This window comes from Sarcophilus harrisii, chromosome 4, assembly GCF_902635505.1.
Source record: "Sarcophilus harrisii chromosome 4, mSarHar1.11, whole genome shotgun sequence".
NCBI lineage: Eukaryota > Metazoa > Chordata > Mammalia > Dasyuromorphia > Dasyuridae > Sarcophilus > Sarcophilus harrisii.
The window spans coordinates 272,213,533-272,234,125 of record NC_045429.1 but is presented as its reverse complement, the minus strand read 5'-3'; the positions used below and the strand labels follow the sequence as shown (position 1 = coordinate 272,234,125).

General features: G+C 42.0%; 1 protein-coding gene across 1 annotated transcript in view; it reads left to right on the top strand.

Moving 5' to 3' along the window:
* Window positions 1–16,961, top strand: part of MDFI (MyoD family inhibitor) — a 30,467-nt gene extending 13,506 nt beyond the window's left edge. The window contains exons 3-5 of the mRNA XM_012549045.2: window positions 8,785–8,976; window positions 12,830–13,078; window positions 15,678–16,961. Coding sequence (XP_012404499.1) covers window positions 8,785–8,976; window positions 12,830–13,078; window positions 15,678–15,934 — 698 coding nt within the window. The 3' untranslated portion in view covers window positions 15,935–16,961. The remainder of the gene's footprint in view (window positions 1–8,784; window positions 8,977–12,829; window positions 13,079–15,677) is intronic.
* Window positions 16,962–20,593: the final 3,632 nt, after the last annotated feature.

Here is a 20,593-nt window from a genome sequence, read left to right as displayed (position 1 = left end):
TGTTAAGATCCAAGATTTCATTCCCATAGATACTCTCTCTCCCACTGAAGATTTAAAATTCCCTGTGGCTTCATGGAAAGGGTGAAACGTTTTTTGAGTCTTTTATTTTTCCCATCAATTCATGTAAAAGAAAATTTTAACATTAATTTTTAAAAATTTAATAGCCTTTTATTTACTGGTTATATGCATGGGTAACTTTACAGCATTAACAATTGCCAAACCTCTTGTTCCAACTTTTCACCTCTTACCCCTCCCCTCCTCCCCTAGATGGCAGGATGACCAGTAGATGTTAAATACATTAAAATATAAATTAGATACACAATAAGTATACATGACCAAACCGTTATTTTGCTGTACAAAAAGAATCAGACTCTGAAATATTGTACAATTAGCTTGTGAAGGAAATCAAAAATGCAAGTGGGCATAAGTATAGGGATTGGGAATTCAATGTAATGGTTTTTAGTCATCACCCAGAGTTCTTTCTCTGGGCGTAGCTGGTTCAGTTCATTACTTCTCCATTGGAAATGATTTGGTTGATCTCGTTTAACATTAATTTTTTTAAATTGTGAGTTCCAAATTTTTTCCTCCCCTGAAATTTAATATATATATTGCACATATGTAATCATATAAAACATTTCCATATTACATTATGAAAGTCATGTTATGTTATAAAAGAAAACACAGGCCAAGAAAAAAAATCACAAAAAAATAAGGAAAGTGAAAAATAGCATGCTTCAAACTGCATTCAGACTTTATTAGTTCTTTCTCTGAATGTAATAGCATTTTTTATCATGAGTCCTTTGGAGTTGTCTTGAATCATTGTATTGCTGAGAACAGCTAATTCATTCATAGTTGATCATTATACAATATATCTATTATTGTGTACAACATTCTCTTGGTTCTACTCACTTCACTGTGCATCAGTTCATGTAAATTTTTTTTGTTAATATTTCTATTTTTTATTTATTTATTTTGCTGAGGCAATTAGAGTTAAGTGACTTGCTCAGGTTCTCACAGCCAGGAAATATTTAGTGTCTAAGGTCAGATTTGAACTCAAGTCCTCCTGACTTCAGGGCTAGTGCTCTATCCACTACACTAAAGTTGATATAATAATTTTTGGAGTTTTCTGAAAGTATCTTGCTTGTTGTTTTTTATAGCACAACAGTATTCCATTGTAATTATATACTACAGATTTTCTAGCTCTTCCCCAATTCTTGGACATGCCCTTAATTTCCAATTCTTTCCTAAAAGTAAATTTTTTAAATTAAATTTTATTTTATTTTCAGATCTCCATTCTTTCCTTCCTACCATTCCTTCCCATTTTCCTCCTGAGAAAGGAAGAAAATAAAAACTCTTGTTACACACATATATAGTAAAGTATCACTTTCATTCCATATACTTAAAGATAGAATTTCTAATTCCAATTTGAGGTTGACCACATGAAAGAAGAGCTGACTGGATTCCTACTCAGTGCAGATTATGTGGAGATTAGTAGACTAAGGGTCTTCTCCATGCTTGGGAATTTATTTTAGGATCACACAGTCACAGATTTAGGACTGGAAGGATCTTGAGAGGTCTAGTTCAGATCCCTCATTTTATAGACTGGGAAGCTAAGGAACATAGAGCTTAAGTGACTTGTCTAGCATCACAGAGCTAGGACACATCAGAGGAAGAATTTGAACTCGGGCCTTCTAACTTCAAATCTAGAACTTTACCTACTACTTCTTAACAAGATTATATTAGATAAACCACTTATTAAATGCTTACTATGGGTCATGCATTGTGTTAAGTATTGGTAATAGAAATATAAGGAAAAGAAAGCCAGTTCCTTTTCTGAAGGAGCTTACATTCTTTAAAAAAAATTATTTAAATTTTATTTTATTTTTAGATCAACATTCTCTCCCTCTTGCCTCCTGTCCTCCTCCTTGAGAAAACAAGAAAACCAAAACTCTTTTACAAATATGTATATTCAGGCAAAACAAACTCCCACACTGGCTATGTCCCAAAAATATAAACCTTAGTCTGCACTCTGAGTTCATAACCTGTCAATCAGGAGATAGGCAACGTGTTTCATCATGAATCCTCAAGAATTGTGGTTGATCTTGTGTTGATCAGAGTTCCTAAGTCTTTCAAAGTTGTTAGTTTTTATAACATTGAAGGAACTTATCCTCTTAAGGAGAAAGAGCACATAGAACGAAGTAGCAATGGAACAGAGAGCTTCCTATAAAGGGTGGGAAGGTCACGTGGAAAAATAATCATGTGGTCCCCAAATAGATGGTCTAAAGAAGAGAGCAAAAGGCTACAGAAGTGGAAGAGTATTAGATGGCTCAACTAGGTTAGAAGGGGGCAAAACTCCAGTATAGAGTACTGGATTTAGGATCATGGGACCTGGGTTTGAATTCTGGCTTTGTAACTTACTACCTGCAAAATCTTGGCCAAGCTAGACCTCACTTTCCCCATCTAAGGTACAAGTATATGATCTTGAAGTTCTGGCCCTTTCCTGGGACATACTCTCTTGGGACAGGGAGTGTAGTGCTTCATGTTTCTGTGTTCCTGGCACTTTGTTTCCCTCTCACCTCTCCCTCTAGACAGCTGACATTACCCGCCACTCAAACATCAAAGCATAAAGGTAGTTTTTGTGTTGCATTTATTTTCCCTACCTTAGCCAGGACTCTTGAAAAACTTGAAATGTGTGGGGCATCATGTGGTGTTTCTCTCTTCTCTACTTCAATAGATGTCTCTGGGACAGAGAGGAAAAAAATATAAACACTTGAAAATGTCTCTCTTTTCTGGCTGCTTTTGTTTTTTAATTTTTTTTTTCAATTCTGTTCCTTCCCAGGCAGACTGTCCTTTGACCCTGGAATCAGGGAAGCAGGGTCCTCTCCCCCATTTCTGGCAGCACTCTTGTTTGCTCATCGGTTCTTCCTGAAGGCTTCCCCTTCTATTTCCTATGTCTCAGAGGTGTTAGGGACAGTGTCCCTTTCTGCTCATTGTATCGCTTCCTCAAGGATCAGCCAGCCATCCTTTGCCATTTCTTCTGGAGACCTTCCTCCCCTGGGCATTTCCAAAGTCTGTTTCCATTGTTTTCTCTCCTAAGGCTTCCTTTAGTAGCCTTCAACTCCTTGGCTGACGCCTTCCTGTGAGCAGGAAAAGAATCCAGATTGGGTAAGAGGTTTTGGGATATAAACTCAAGATCAGATGTTGGGGAAAGAGCGATGGCTTAGCACAGTATCCAGAACATAAAAGTCATTTAATAAATGCTTATTGACTGACTGAATGACTCTGAAGTCAGAACATCTTGGATCTGCCACATATGTGATTTAAAGGAAGTCACTTTAATTCCTTGGGCTTTGGCTTCCTGCTCTGTAAAATGAGAAGGCTTGGACGGTTTATTAAAGTCCCTTCCTCTGAATTCCCCATTCTGTGATTCTCAGATCTCATGCCCAAGCTTCTGAATCCAATGATTTTCAGACTGAGGAGATTGTGGATGAAGAATCATAGAATCAGTAGTTTTGATTTGCAAAGTATGTTAGAAGCCTGACAGTTCTAATCCTTCATTTTTAGAGAATATTGAGGGTTCCAGAGAGGTTAAGGAATTTGTTCAAAATCCCCCAGATGGTTAGCAGCAGAGCTGGGCTTTAAACATACCCATTCTAACCCCAGAACCAATCTTTTGCCCCTACACTGTAGCTCCTTCTCTCTCCAGTCTTACCTTTCTTCAGACTTTCATTCTTGCCTCATCTCCCTTTGCCATAACAACAAAAGTCGTAGTTTCATCCAAATTTTGCAGGTAAACAGACAACAAGCATTTATTAAGTACTTACTGTTTACCAGACACCATGTCAAGAGTTGGGATACCAATATAAGCAAATAGGACAGTATCTGTCCTCAGGGAGCTTACATTCTAATGGGGAAAAAGACACAAGCAGGACAGCTGAGTCAGGAGTTACAGATCCATGCCCCACTCTGAAGGGGATTCTAGGATCAGGAAGATTCCCTTCCCTTTAGAAAGTCTAACACTCCAGTTAGGACTGTCCAGCTGGCTCAGGAGTTCCCTCCCCACTCCTGTTCTGCCAGTTTGGTCTTTGCAATTAAAAGAACTTTATTGGCTTGATACTGGTCTCAGTTCAGCTGGAAAAGTCTCTATCCACCAGACTCTCATTACTTCTCTTTCCCACAATCTCAGACCTTTAATGCTTTCTCAAATTTGGGACTTTCGACAGTAACTATATGGCTGTAAAAAAAAAAAAAGCCACTTAATTCTCTGGGACTATTTCTCTTGCTCCCTCTGTGTGTGTATGAGGAGGATGGAGAGGAGGGGAAGCAGATGCAGGCTTTATCTTACTCAGTAGGGTTCCTTTTACTTGCTCTGTTCCATTCTTCAGTTCTTGTGCCCTTCGTGTTCCTTTCCCTGCTAAAGGATGATCTCTACAGAGACCTGGGAGGGTCCTAGTGGTCATCACACCGAACAGCTAATCCATAATATGTGCATCTAATGATAAGGCTGTTACCATCTCTGGGGATCTGATCCTCCCTAATCTTTATGAGTCATCTGCAAAACTATAGCCTTTGAGGTGGGATCTAGTCATTCCACTTCTTGCTTCCTTTCTATTTGCCTCCTCCCTCTTTTGGTGCTCTATCTTTCTCCTTTTTGACCTCTACTTCCAGCCTTCTTTTTTTACAGACTTAGTCAAAAGGCCTTAAATTCCTCATTTGCCTTGTTTGCCTCATCCGTAAAATGGGAGTGACCATTTTTACACTTCCTACCTCTCAGCTTTGCTTGTACGAGAAGTGTTTTGCAAAATGTAAAAACATAAATGGAAGCTATTATTTCTAAAGATGCCTTGAAGTTCTATTATTCTATAATTATTTTTCCCTCTTTTATTCTTCCTTATACTCTGACTTCTTTCCTTTTCTTGCATCCCATCATGGCCTTCTTTTTTCATTCTTTCTTATACTTCTTTATCCTTATTTTTTCTCTCTTCCTCCCTTCTCACTACTTCACTGCCCCTTTCTGCTTCTCCCCATTCACTCTCTCTTTCCCTTTTCTCTTTACCTCTCATCCTTTACTTTCCCTTTCCCCCTTTCTCTTTCTTCCTTCCTTTCCTCTTTGCCTTTCTCATTTCACTCTCCTTTCCTTTTTTCTCCCCCTTTCTTCCTTTCTCCTTATTTCCTTTCTCCCTTGTGCTCCCCTTTCTCCCACTCTCTCTGTATCCCTCCCTCTCCTGTTCCCTCCATTACTCTCCTCCTGCTTCCTCTTTCAGTCTCTCCAGCTCATCTTCTCTGACCCTGTAGTTCTCATGCATTAATTTCAGACTAAATGTAAATAAATCCATTGGATGGCATCCAGTCTAGTCTGCTTTCCAGCTCTAGCTGCCCTCCCTCTGCCCTGTGGCAAGGTCTCAGCCCAGGCTTGGCTTTACCACTGCTTCAGTTTTGAGGGAAATCATGGCGTTAGAGGACAGAATCATAAGCATATAGGCTAGAAGAAGTCACTTTATAGAATAGAAAAAAGGCATCTCTCCTGCTTGACCACAAACAGTGTTTTTGGTGGTGACCCTGATACACCTCTCACACTTTTCTTTCTTTCCTATCTGGAATTCATAAGATCATCAATCAAGAAGAAACCTTTAAGGCCATTTAGTTCAATCCCATCATTTTACAGATGAGGAAACTGAGGCTTGGGAAGTTAATCAATTGTCCATAATCACACAGGTAGTAGGCTTGAGAGATGGGATTTGAACCCAGAACCTATGCTTTTTCCACTATTCCATGATGAATCTCTTTTCCCCTTCCTTCTGGATTTTCTTACCTGTTACTATTTCTTGAACCTCCCCCCAATTCTGTCCAATTATCCTCTTTTCTCTTTCTATTACAAGAAAGGCTTAGACAACTTTTTGGTGACAATAAATAACTGACGAAACTTTCCTCCTCTCTTAGAGAACAGGCTTCATGCTTTAGAGAGATACTCCATCCAAAGATGAAAGGAATGAGAGTTCTGTTTCTTTTACTCACCCACATTCCCCCATTCTACAGGCAAGGAGAAGGGAATAAAGCTCCAGGAACAAGGCCCAGATCTAGTGGGCTCCCTGTCAGCTCACAGGGACCTGTCCAGCTCAGAGGTCCCACCCCTCCTTTCTTTCTTTTTTTCTCCTTCCCTTCCTTTCCTCTTTGTCTTTCTCTCCACTCCCCTCTTTTTTTCTCCCTTCTCTTCCACTCTCTCTGCATCCCTCTCTCTCTCCTCCTGCTTCCTCATTCCAACTCTCAATCTCAGGGCAGGACTGTCATTTGCATTAGGCTGGTGGGTGCACATCAAGCCTGTATCTGCCTTATTCTGAGCTCGAGACACACTTACCCCTCTACTGGATACTGGAGCCTTCATTCAGGCTAGGGTTACCCCAAGGATCACTGAAAGTCAGGGGCCCCCCTCAGGAGCTCTCCCGCCCCACATAGGAACTACTCCCAGGCAAGGAGTACTACGCCCCAGGAGAATTTGTTCTTTTTTGCTGGGGCAGAGTTTTATTGCCAGGGTCTGGTGGCCTGATCCTGTTTCTCCTCAGTTTCTCCAATTGCCTGTTTTATTCTATATTTGGAGGCTAGTCAGGAGCAGGTCAGCATAGTGTATAAATCCCATGACCTGCTGTGTTTTAGTTTTTATCCCTGACTCAACGTCTGCCTGTCTTGGGCTGTCTTTTAATCCCAGAGTCTTTCTGTCTCACTCTGTCTCCTATGAGTTGTTGGGTTTGTCTGAACTTGTGCTTCAGTGTGTTTTTCCCTTCTCCCATCATAGAAATGGTGAGGGGAGCTCCAGAGCTCCCTTTGGGAATCCTTGTCATTCAGAGGTTTCATGGTGATTTGCTGTGGGGGCTTCCGACTGATTGCCCCATTCTATCCTTGCTGCTTGTAGTGACCCTTTATCCTACTGACTTTACTGGCTTAACAACCCCTGTTCTTCTGGTCTCCACTCAGAGACCTTTCTCATGCTTAGGGAAGGGGGGTTGGAGAATCAGTCCTCTTTTCTCTCTTGCCTTCCAGGCTGGTTCCACTCCAAGAATCTCTACCCCAGCCACTATAATTGTGGGATTGGGGGTGGCTCTGTTTCTCCCACTTCCGCCCACTGTGCAGAGGGTCATTCTCTATAATTATAGGTGGCAGCTCAAGTTCTGCAAGTCCTCTCGTTCTTTGTCTCTCTCTTTTGTCTCACTCCCTTCCTCTCCTAACTCTTGCCATCCCTCTGTCTCTTTTCTCTTTTTTTCTCATTATGTCTCTTGTTCTTTTTTTTTTTTCTTTCTGCACTCTGTGTTTTTAACTCTTTCATTCTTGAAGAGGATTAAATATATCAGAAGGATGATTTCTTGACTTAAAAGTGAATTGGATTAAAGTGAGGCAGAACTGTACAAAGTCATCAACCTCAGTCTTTCCTCCAACTTCATAGGAGTCTAGAAGCAAGACATCCATCAGGACAACTGGCAATGGCTCTGGGTGCCGTGAGAAGACCTTGGCCTTTTTAGCCTAAGATCACTCCCAGATCTCACTGTGTCTAAGGCAATACCCATTCAGCGATCTGTCTTAGTGTCTGTCTGAAAGAATGGACTACAGGGTCACAGACCTAATGTTGGAACAGACCTAGAATCCCTCTATACTTCCTCCTTCTCCTCCTTTGCCTTTTTTTTTTTCCTTTCTTTTTTGTTTAATGAGGAGACTGATACCCAGGAAATTAAGTGACTTAAGTGAAAGTTACAACATAGTCTCTGTCTTTCATCTTCTCTCTAACATTCTCAAATGAGATAATATTTGTCAGTCATCAAGCACAGTACCAGATACAACAAATGCTTAATAAATGCTTGTTCCCTTCCTATTCCCTGCCCTTCTCTCTGTTACTTTGTCATTGTATCTCTGTTATTCTCTATCTTTGTCTACTTATGGCCTTTCTTCTTTTCTGTCTCTCTCTCTTCCTCCTTTCTCTTTCCAAAATGTTGCTATCTCAGACATAGATCAGAATGGGAAGGAATTCTAATTATCCTCTCAGTAAGAGCTACTAAATTCCTCACTTGTGTCCTGGACCTGTTTGGCAGGCTGGTAAAGCCTAGAGAGCCTTTCTCTGGAAAACATTTTTAAATACATAAAATAAAATATATAAGCTTACAAAAGAAAATCACAATGAGATATTCATCTATCTTTATATATATATATATATATATATATAATAAAAGTCAAATTCATGGAACTCAGGTTTAGAAATGCTGTGTGTTTGTACATCTGTCTTAGAGTCTCTCTGTGTCTCACTGTCTCTTCTGAATTGGTGGGTCTGTCTGATCCTTTATTTCATTTTGACTAAACAGGGGCTTGGGAGGTCATTTTGTCCAAGCTCATATCTCTACTAAGCAACAGCACTAGAATTAGAACCTGGTCTTCCTTATAATCTGGCCAGGACTCATGTTGTCTCTCTTCCCATTGGCACTCTCCTTTTGATCTCTGTTTTTTTCCTCCTCTTCACTTTGGAGCTATCTTTCTTCTTTCTGCTGTACAACTTCAGCCCTTCTCTGGGCCACAGCCCCCACCCCCTCCACATAACACATACAGTGTGGTTTGGGAACATTCTATTTTGAGGCTGGTGGTGCTGGCGGGCAGGGAAGGGTTGGCTGCAGAGCCATGGGAAGGATGGGAGCGTGAGGACCCTAAGGCAACCATGGGCAAGGGGGCCTCAAGGGAGACACAAAAATGCACCTCCTCCTCCTAAGGGCCTCCTGGAAAATATTCCTGAGTGTTCTGTTCTCTCCTCAGCCCAAGACAAATCCTCCTCTGCATCTCTCCTGCCTGAACTGGAGGTAGCACCGTCCCCACGCTTTTCAGAGGCAGCACTGGGAGAGGCCCTCCTAAAGGAAGAAGCTCCCCTTATGCCCCAGGGTAACGGACCAGGGTCTCTCCAGGCCTTGGAAAGCACTGAACCTGCCATCTCTCCAGAAGCTGTGACATGTGAGTCTAGAGGAGGGAGGGATGCAAATGAATTCAACAAACTTTTATGGGGTAGCTCTGATGAGCATCACAGTGCTAGTCACACTACAAAAGCTTCCAAGAGCTTGAAGATTAGCTGGGGAGATAAGTCTCTCCCAACACACATGTAAACAAATAGTTCGCAAAAATATGTACATGTATGTATGTATGCACATGGTGTACGGTGAGCACACACACAGTCATACACACATGCACACATAGTTAGAGCTTGTGTGTCCCTTAACTTCTGAGTGCCCCAGACACCGTCTGAGGCACAAATTTCTAAGACTATAAATTGAAGAGCAGGTGATGATGTTTCTGGGATAGAGAAGCATTCTCTAAATGAAAGAAACCACAGGTCCATTCTAAAATATATATATTTACAACTCTATTTATGCATCAGTGCATACATTCTGTTATATGTAATAGATGTCATATAAGATCTTTCCCTTAGTAAGTAAACCAGGGGATAAAAGAGCAATGAAATGCGCCTTCCTGTTCAGAGGGGTTATGAGAAGGAGGAAGAAGGAGAGGGGAAGAGAAGAAATATTCCTATCCCTGCAAGATTCTGAACCTCGCTCATGCACCTGAGCAAGGTTGGACACAATCTGTACCTGGGGCTGGTGGGTGGGATGCTTGGTTAGCATGTCCAGGACTATGTTTGGCACTCTGGAAACAAGGGGAATTTATCACCCTCACTCTCTGCTCCTTCTCAAATATAAGCCATGGACATAAGGGGGAGAGAGGTCAGCTTTCTGGGCACAGGGGCGGGTAGCACGGGGTCAGAGTTAGACAGACACCCCTTGTGTCCAGTGGGCTGTGTTGTTTGCTCTGTGACTCAGCTCCCTGTCCCCCATCCCCACCTCCAAAAGCATAGGCAGCCTCTGTGTCTCCCTCCCACGCCCTCACCTCCTCCCACCTCTGGCCACATACACATTTGGTTCCAAGAAAGAGATCTGTGGTGTGGGAGACCAGGCAGGGAGTATGGGGGAACCCTCAAAGGCCCTGCGTAGAGGCTGTTGCCCCCAGAGTGGACAGGACAGGGGTCTTGAACAAGGCTGAGAACTGATGGTCTGAGTGCTCCTCAGTTTATCTGAGGCAGCCCCCAAAAGGGCAACAGCATAAAGCCTTGTTTCTAGTGGCATTTTCCTCCAGTGTCTGCCAGCCCTTTCTCTTCTAGCTTCCTCTCTCCCAGTTTCTGTTCTATTGTCCTCTTCTCTGTCGTTCTGTTTTCTAGGCTTCTTTCTTCAGGACCTCTCCTCCAAAGTCCTCAAGTCTCTTCTCTATTCCTATGTATCTGTTATTCCCCCATCCCTTCAGAGTTTCCTCTGTGATTCTATCTTCTGTCTCATGGAATCTGCTCTATGGCCCCCTCGTCAGTATTCCTTAGTCCCCTTTCCCTAATATTCTGCTTATCTCTTAATCTCTTGGCCCACTACCCCCTGCCTCTCAGTCCCCTTTGGAATACCTGCGTACCTCCCCTCAGACTCCACCTGTCCTTAGCCCCATCTCTCAGTTACGAGGAACACGGGCTCCAATAAAGAGCGCTAGAACAGGGGCGCTAAGCAGCAAGCCCCTCGCTTCCATCTGTTCTCTATCTTCAGGCAGGACAGGTTTCCAGGTTGCCAAGTTTCTAAGTGACTGGAGGGAGGGGGGATGTCTGCTCCAGTACTAAAGAAGCCTTTGCAAGAGAGATCTGGGAGTTCTGAACAGCCCCCAACCACAACGCCATCATTTCCTTAACTGTGGGTGCCATGAGGGTGGGGTGGGATGCTGGAGGGACGAGGAGCAGCTTGGGGGCCAAGACAGAGCATCTCCAGAGCCTAACCAGACCCTGCCTCATTGACCCTGAATCTAGTCCCTCCACCTGAAAGCAACCAAATGGTTTCTTCCTTCAATAGGCTCCTTGCTTCCATCTCCCCCTGAGCTCCCTTCCATCAGAAGGGCTGCTGCCTAAGGACTCTGGTCTTGGGCCAGGGCAGAGAGGCTCAAGAGGGAACAGAGGAGGTGATGAGAGTGTGAGGGTGAGTGTGAGTGTGAATGTGAGAGAGAGAGAGTCTGTGTGTGAATGTGAATATGTTTGTGTATGGGGGCTAGATCCTAGGGACAGGCTGGAGAAGAGGAGGTAGGAAGGGAATTCCTCTCCAAACATATGTTTCCAATAACTCCCATCACGTGAAGGGCAGAAGTAGCTGGGGTTTGGGGGGGGCAGGGAGGAGCTGCTGGTTAACTGCTTCCATGCCTGTTCCTTCCCACTGCCTTCTGAGAACCCAGTCCTTTCTGCTCTCCTTCTCTGAGGAGAAAATAGTTCTCAGAGCAGGAGAGTACAGCTGTGGTTCTGAGAAATGACAGTCTTGGGGATGCAGTCTAGGAAGATCATTGTATTTGCCAACGATACAACACTAAGACATAGGGGTGAAGTACCTCCCAAAAACCAGTTATCCTGGGGAATGAGACAGCTTGACATAGTGCAGTGAATATTAGCCCAAAGTCCAGAAACCTGGGTCCAAACACTGTGGCAAATCTTCCTTGTGATTTTGAGCCCTTCACTTTCCCTCTGTGGGTTTCATGTTTTTCTTCTATAAAATGAACAGTTTGGACTAAAGGGTCTCTTGGGTCCTTCCCATTCTATGTTCTGTGTTTAAACATTCTTTATGTTTAAGGGTCCCTTCAAGCTCAGACATTCTGTGTTTTGTGTTTTAAGATCTTTGTCCACTCTAACATTCTGTATTATAATATTCTTTCCAGTTCTGAATATTCTGTGTTTGAACATTCTACATCCTAAAGTCCATCCAAACTTCAACATATTGTGTTTTGTGTTCTAACATTCTATGTTCTAAGATCCCTTCCTGTTCTAACATTCTGCATTTGAACATTCTATGTTATATTGTATTACTTGACATCTAGGGGAGAGGATGAGGGGAAAGGAGGGAGAAAAAAGTCGGGAACACAAAGTTTTGCAAGGGTGAATGTCGGAAACTATCTTTGCATATAATTTGAAAACCAAAAAGCTATTATTTTTAAAAATTATATATTCTAAGGTCTGTTCTAGTTCTACTAATCTGCATGTGAACATCCTATATTCTAAGGTCTGTCCAAACTTTGACAACTTTTATTTTGTGTTCTAACATTCTGTATTCTAAGGTCCTTTCCCACTCTAAGATTCTGTGTTTAAACATTCTATGTTCTAAGGTGCTTTACAATTGTGACATTCTGTAAACATTCTACATCCTAAGTTCCATCCTAATGTTCTAGGTTCTAACATTCTAGAACATGTGTTCTAAGATCCTTTATGTGAACTAAGGTTCTTTTCTGTTGACATTCTGTATATAAACATTCCATGTTCTAAAGTCCTTTGTAATTCTACTGTTCTGCATGTGCACATCCCGTATTCTAGGGTCTGTCTAAACTCTCACATCCTATGTTTTGTGCTCTAATATTTTGTGTTCTAAGATTCTTTCCCACTTTACCATTCTGTGTTTAAACATTCAATGTTCTAAGGCCCTTTCTCACTTTAACATTCTGCATTTGAACGTTCTATATCCTAAGAATTTTCCAAGTTTTGACATCCTATGGTTGGGGTTCTAACATTCTTTGTTCCAACATCCCTTCCACCTCTGACATCATATCCTGTTTAAATATTCTATGTTCTAAGGTTCTATGTTCGAACATACTATATTATAAGCTCCATCTAAGCTTTGGTGTTCTAGACATTTATGATTTTATGAACCTATGACTTCTAAATGAGACTTTCCTAGGGACTAATCTGGCATCCTGGGCCCATGGGGGCTCCTGGAGGCTCCCTAGCCCCTTCCCTTTTTCCTTCTCTTCCCAGGCCAGCCTCAGGGGCTTCCCTCCCCAAAGGGACTTCCTGGACCCTCCAGCTTTACCCCGCTCTTGCCCAATGGTGCTGGCCATTCCCCGGAGGCGGGTGGCAGCAGGAGGTCAGGGAACGGCACACTGGGTGGCCCCAGAACCCACCGGAAGCTGCAGCCACACTCATCATTCGCCAGCCAGGGCAGCAAAAAGAGCAAAGGAAGCACAAAGTCATCGGCTTCCCAGATCCCCATTGAGGCTCAGGAAGGTAAAAAAAAAAAAAAAAAATCTTACTCCAAAACTCTGGTACTCTGTGTACCTAATAGCTTGAAACTGAGTGCTAGGAAATGTGTCCTTCCACCTTCAATTATCTAATGATTATTTCATTAAAATCAAAATCACCAGGTATAGGTTCTCTGATCCAGTAAAAGTATAAGGGAAAGAGTCCTGGATTTGTAGAACTGGTTTGAATTTAGTCTTTTCTGTGTGATCCTGGATAAATCATATGCCCTTTTTGAATTTTAGAAAGGGGGAAGGGGTTTTACTCAACCCCTTTTCAGCTTTAATTATACACTATAATGAGAATTGGAATTGGGAATCATAGTTGTTCAGTTGTTTTGATTCATATCCCACTCTTCCTAACCCCATCTGAGATTTTCTTGGCATAGATATGGAGTAGTTTGCCATTTCCTTCTCCAGCTCATTTTACAGATGAGGAAACTGAGGCAAACTGTCCAGGGTCATACAGCTAGGAAATGTCTGAGGCCAGATTTGAACTCAGGAAGATAAGTTTTCCTAATTAATTACAGACCTGGTGCTCTGTCTCTGCCCCTTATGGTGAGTTCAGATAAAAAACCTACATGTTGTGGGGAAAGTGTTTTATGCTTTTTGAGTCTGTTTCCTTATCTTAAGTTTTCTTTAATGAAGGAGTTGGACCATAATATCTAAGTTCCTTCTGGCTTAAGATTTCTGACCCTATGTTTCTGTCATCCTTTTCTTATCAGTGGACAACTGGAAATATGGAACCAGTGAACCAACATTTTACTGTGTGCCCAGTCTTGTGGGGGTTCTGAGGAAAGTGGAAGATTTGGTTCCTTGCCCTTGAGGTAGCTGGTATCTCAGTGGATTGGACACTAGCCCTGGAGTCAGGAGGACCTGAATTCAAATCCAGCCTCAGACACTTAACACTTATTAGTTGTGTGATCCTGGACAAGTCATTTAATTATAATTGCCTCACTAAATTTAAAAAATGAATGAATGAATAATAACACCTCTAACTTCCCAGGATTGTTATAAGGATCAAATGAGATTATCATTGCAAAGTACTTTTGATACATACTAAGTGCTATATAAATGTTACTTCTTATTATTACTACAAGCTATGTGATTCTAGTTGCTTCAAATGTAAAGTAGGAAAAATAATAGCACTTGCCTTGAAGGATGGTTAATAGGATCATATGAGATAATATTTGTAAAAGTGTTTAACACAGTGACTGTCACATAATAGATGCTATATAAACTCTTCTCCTTAATTAAATCATACAAATTGGGAAACAAAATTAATAGCAGAAAAATCATCAAAGAACAATGCAAAGCAGTATGGCATCAAGTGCTGAGTATGTAACCCAGTAGCAGAATATAAATGCAGCTGGAATTCAGAAAAATCAGAAAAAATCAGTCATTCACTTTATAGGAGTATTCTTTGTAGGACTCCTTTGAACAATCAGCTCTCCCAATGCAGAAGTTTAGCAGCTATACTTGATAAAGATTTAGGCTAAGGTAGTAGAAAGAGTACTGAGCGGGGAGTCAGGAGCCAAGCTGGAACTAGGGTGAGGTAAATGGGGCTTTTCTCCAGAACACCAAAATTTAGAGGGCTCTGATAGTACTTTTAACTGATAGCAGACTCATCTAAGTGTATTACCAAATTATTAAGAACAATAAATTAAAATGGAAAGCCATTATATGATAATCTCTCCTCTGGTGTTCTGCTTAAAACCAAAGTGAACTCTGAACCAGCCCCAACCTGCCTTCCTTCTCTCTTCACTCCCAAAGAAGCCCCCTTCAACAGAATTTGTAGAGTTTCTCCCTTTCCAATCAAATAACTTAGCTTTTAAAAGTTGATTTGAGGACACATTTTGTGCTGTTTACTCCAACTGTGTTGTTTGAAGCTTGCTCTGCTTACCAAAATTACTAGCTATTGCTCTGGCAGGGAAGCCTCCAGATTTCACTACTGGGTGGCTTTAGGCAAACCACCTCCACTTTCTGGGCATCAGTTTCCTATAAAATGAAGGGGTTAGACTAGCTGACTTCTGAGGGCCCTTGAAGCTCTCTCGTGATCTCTGAATCTAGAATTGGGAAGCAGAATGATACAGGGGGAAAGAGAATTGGATTTTGAGTCAAGGTTTGTTGTTATTCTTTCATGTCCAATTCCTGGTGACTCCATTTGGGATTTTGGATATTGATATGGGAGTGGTTTGCCTTTTTTTCCCCCTCTAGCTCATTTTACTGATAAGTAAACTGAGGCAGAGTTAAGTGACTTGCCCAGGGTCACATAACTAATAAATATCTGAGGCTAGATTTGAACTCAGGAAGATGAGTCTTGCTGACTTCAGGACAGGTGCTCTATCCACCTATCCACCTTGAGTCAGAGAACCTGGCTGGCTTTCAGTCCCAGCTCTGCTGTGTGCTACTTGTGTGACTTCAGACAAGTCACTTTGTTTCTCTGAGGCTCAGTTTCCTCATCTGTAGAATGGGGGGGGTTAGATTAGATGAGCCAGAAGATCCCCTTCAGCTATGGCCCTGGGGTCTCAGGCTCCAGCATTTCCCTTTCCACCGCTTTCTCACTCCTTTGTTCCTGCCCTCCCTAGACTGCTGTGTACACTGCATCCTCTCCTGCCTGTTCTGCGAGTTCTTAACGTTGTGCAACATTGTCTTGGACTGCGCCACCTGCGGCTCTTGCTCTGAGGACTCCTGCATCTGCTGCTGCTGCTGCGGAGGGTCGGGGGAATGTGCCGACTGTGACCTGCCCTGTGACATGGACTGCGGTATCATTGACGCCTGCTGCGAGTCGGCAGACTGCCTGGAGATCTGCATGGAGTGTTGTGGGCTTTGCTTCTCCTCTTAGCCCCTGGCCCTAGGCACTGGTCGGGGGGAGAGGGAATAATGGGGGAAGGGGACTCCCAACCCAAACTGCCTCCCACTCTCTACTACAAATCAAGTTGCCTCCTTGCCAAAGATTCATTTGGGGCCGACTTGAGCTCCAGATTGGCAAGGTGGGCGGAGACAACTTCAGTTTAAAGCCAGTGGAGGAAAGAGATACAAGGGGGGCATCATAGCCTTCCCCTTCCCCCCATCCTTTTTTCCTCAATCCCCAGCACCTTGGACCTTAATTATGGAGCCCCGATATGGGAGAATCCCAGTGGTAGTAGATTTAGAGACCCAGGGGTCCCAGACAATTAGTTAATCAATCAATTAATAAGTATTTATTAGTCTAAGGTCTTAGGGGCCTGTCCTCTGCCCCTGCAACAACCTAACTGAGAACTCCTAGAAGAGACCATACCTGGGGGTAGGCTAAGACCTGGGTCCCTGTGTCAGAGTCCTCAGGACCAGGCTTCAGTACACTGTGAAAGTCAAGGGAGAAGAGTCTTGGGAAGAAAGGGACCCTGCCAGCCACCAGTAATTTTGGGTTTGGGGAACTGGAGAGTTGGGTGGGGCTCCCTAGAATGTAAACTGGACAGACCTGGATGAAAGGTGGTGAAGAAGAAAGAAGGGATAAAGAAAAGTCCTGAATTTTTCTACCTCTCACCACTCCTAGCCCCAGACTCTCTCTGACTCTATCCCAGCCTCTGGGGCAGCTAAATGTGAAGAAAAAAAAAAAAGACACTTCAATTGGGGTACTCATCCCCATCCCCCCTTCCCCTCTTTGCTCTTTCCCCTCTCCTGGGCTTCCCTAGGATGCTAACCTGAAGAATGACCTAGGAGAGGAAAGCAAAGCCTAGAGACTGGATGTGTGGAGAGAGAATAAATACAGTAGAAAGGCGAGGGGGTGGGGAACTATATGGAAGAGACTGGAATGGGTGGTGGGAGGGAAATGGTGGGGAGGGTCAGGCCTGTTAGTTGATGTAAATAAATATCTTTGCCATTTCTCACTTTTCCAGCGTGTCATTGTAAAGTGGGACCAACTCCCTTATTTTCCAGATCAATGTCACAGAGCTACAAAGTTGCAAAGCTACAATTCAGCCTAAGTTTTCTCACTCCAAGATCAGGACTCTTTTTATTTGCAGAACAGATAGGATGTTCTATTGTTGTTGTTGTTGTTTTTAATTAATATTATTTGTTTTGATTTTTTAATGGCATTTTATTTTTCCAAATACAGGCAAAGTTTTCAACATTCTCTCTGACAAAACCTTGTGTTCCAAATTTTTCTCCTTCTCTTTCCCTCTCTCCCCCTCCTAAAGACAGCAAGCAATTCAATATAGGTTAAACATGTGCAGTTCTTCTAGACATATTTCCACATTTGTTATGCTGCACAAAAAAAAAAAAAATCAGATCAAAAGGGGAAAAAAATACAAGTAAAGAAGAAAAACACTAAGAAAACAAATAACAACAAAAAGGTGAAAATACTGTGATTTGATCCACATTCAGTCTCCATAGTTCTCTCTGGATGTAGATGACACTTTCCATCATAAATATATTGGAATTGGATGACCTATTTCTTAGAGTACCCAATACTCCAATCCCAATTCTGTCTCACTTTCTTAGGGATGAGTATGAGAGCCTGGAGGGCTGAATTCCCATGATCCCTTTCCCTTCTCCCATAAAAAGAAATAGTTCTGAGTGAGCCTGGCTGCAGGAGGCACTTGGGGGTCTGGAAGGAAGGAGTTAACCCCTGGCATGGAAATTAATTAACAACAGATGTGTTCAGTTTCAATTAATTAATCTCCTGCTGACTCCAACTTTTCAGAGCCTGTTCCCTAGGATGCCTTCTTCCAAGTCAAGAAGCAATTTCCATGCCAGCAGGGGAATGGTGCCCAAGGACGTGGCTGACCCCTTGCTTCGGCACCCTCTCTAAGGCTCTAGGCTGCTACCCAACCAGTAAGAAGAGGGCGGGGTGTAATGGCATATTTGGGAGTAGAAATATTGGAAAAATCTCCACCTTTTGTCCCTTATAGAAGATACCCTCAAAGTACCAGGCAGATGATCTTTTTAATGATGGAGAGAGATCCACCCAGGATAAAAGTCTCTCACCTGAACCCAGAATGAACTGGTAGGTGAATTAGTGCTGAAAAAAAAAGTTTAAAAAGTAGGAACTATTCAACTTGGAAAAGAGAAAGCTGAAGAAGGATGAGCAATCTACCAAAAGCCATCATCACCTGCTATTTGTTCAATCCTGAACCAGATCTTGTATAGGGAGGAAGGAAGCAGAAGGTAGGAAGGGGGATCCAGAAAAGCAGAAATATGAACATCTTCAAATACTTATATCTAACTCAAGAGACAGAACTAACATATGGAAATAATTAGAGGTAACATAAACTTTAAACTGATTTTGACAGTGGGAAAGTTCAGGTAAGGTAGGAATTAGTGTGAACAAGGATAAACAGAGAAGTCTTCATATAAGAGGTGGAGCTGAACCAAGTCTTACTCTTCCAATTTTTCTCAACTTCCACTGCCCACTTTAGTCCAGACCCTTTTTCAATTAAATTAAAATAAAAAAGCATTTATTAAGTGGCAACCATGTACAAAGCACTAAGGTAGTCTCTGGGGGTACAAATCAAACCAAACCTCAAAGAGTTGACAATCATTTCTTCTCATCTAGGCCAGTCTGGCTTAGAGGTGGCTGGTAGTGCAGTGGATAGAGCATTGAGTTCAAATCTAGCCACAGACACTTCCTAGCTGGGTGACCTTGAAGAAGTCCCTCAATCTCTATTAAAATAAAGATAATAACAGCACCTACTTTTCAGGGTTGTTATGAGGATAAAATGTGATAGTATTTGTAAAAAAGGATTTAGCATAGTATCTGGAACAACATAGATGCTATATCAATGTATGTTTCCTGTCCTTCTTCCCTAACCAATCAAAGTTTCCAAACTGGTCTACCCTTCCAAATTCATCCTCTCATGTTGCTGTCTCAACAACAAGCATTGGAAAGATGCCATGGTTCTGATCATATCATTCTTTTACTGAAAACAGGTCAGTGGCTCCCTATGTCTACTGAATAAAATAACAATTCAAGTTCTTGTCATTCAAGGCTCTCTCTAACCTTTTTTAAAAATAGTATTTTATTTTCCCCACAAATATATGCAAAGATAGTTTTCAACATTCACCTTTGCAAAACCTTGTGTTCCAAATTTTTCTTCCTCTTCTTCCCCCCTTCCCAAGACAGCAAACAATCCAATATAGGTTAAACATGTACAATTCTTCTAAATGTATTTCTATATTTTCATTCTGTGCAAAGAAAAAGATTAAAAAGAAAAATAAATGAGAAAGAAGAACAAACAAACAACAACAAAAAGATGAAAATATTATGCTTTGATCCACATTCAGTCTTCATAGTTCTCTCTCTCCGGATGTGGATGGCACCTTCTATCCCAAATCAATTGGAACTAAGGCCCTCCATAATCTTATTCACCACCTTCCTGCATATGCTCCATGCTTTGGTCAAACTGAAATGTTCTCCTTTTTCTCATTCTACTGTCTTTGATCCAGATTTGCTGGATACGAGCCAATCCTCGTATGGGATTAGATTACTTATCTCGAACCCCTCTCAGTTATGAAGCCTTTCCTCATTACTCTGCACATCTTCCCCCAAATAATTTTTCTTCCTTCTATTTGTCACAGCACTTTGCCCGGATGTTTCCTTCAAAAATAAAAGTTCATGGTCAGTCAATGAATAAACATTAAGCACTTACTATGTGGGAATTACTGGGCTAAAAAGACAGAGCCTCTCCTCAAAGACCTTCCAATCTCATGGAGCCTGCATTGAGAGCTGAAAGGGATCTCAGGGGGCTAACAAGTTCAACCACCTCATTTTATGGATCAGGAAACCAAGCTTAAGTGATTTGCCCAATGTCACACAAGTAGTATCAGACATGGGATTTAAATCAAGGACTTCTGACAGATCCACAGTCCGATTCTTTCCTCCTTCCCACTATATAATCTTGTCTCCCTTTATCTAATTCTACCTTGCATCCTAGTTATATGTACATTTCTTTCCCTCCTTATTGGGCCATATGTCTCTTCAGACTCTGCTTCCCCATACTCATTGATAGGATTGTGTGCTTAACAGAGTGCTTCACACAATGAAGACTCCACACTTGCTTATTGACTGAGTGAGTGAATGGATAGGATTTGGATACATGGGATGTATTTAATCTCTAAAGAGACATCCTGCAGTTGAATGAAACGGGAGGTTTGAGAATGAAGACAAGAAAGGATACAATGTTAAAGAAAAGAATTCCCCAGCCTCCTCAAGTTTCACAGGAAAATCTTTCAGCCTCCAGTCCCAAACACAGAATCTTAGAATGAGTCTCTAAACCAGGGATTCTTAACCCTTTTTTGTGTCCTCAGACAACCTGGTGAAGCTAAAGACTAATTCTCAGAATGTTTTTCAATGCAGAAAGTAAAATACACATGAAAGCAATTTTATAGTTATCAAAATAATTTACAAATCAAGAGCTGTGTTGGAGTCTCTGATCTAGTTTAGTGTCCTGGTTATGCAAATGAGGACAGCTAGCTGGTATGATGGATATAGCTGTTGGAAGGATTGAATATGATAATATTTGTA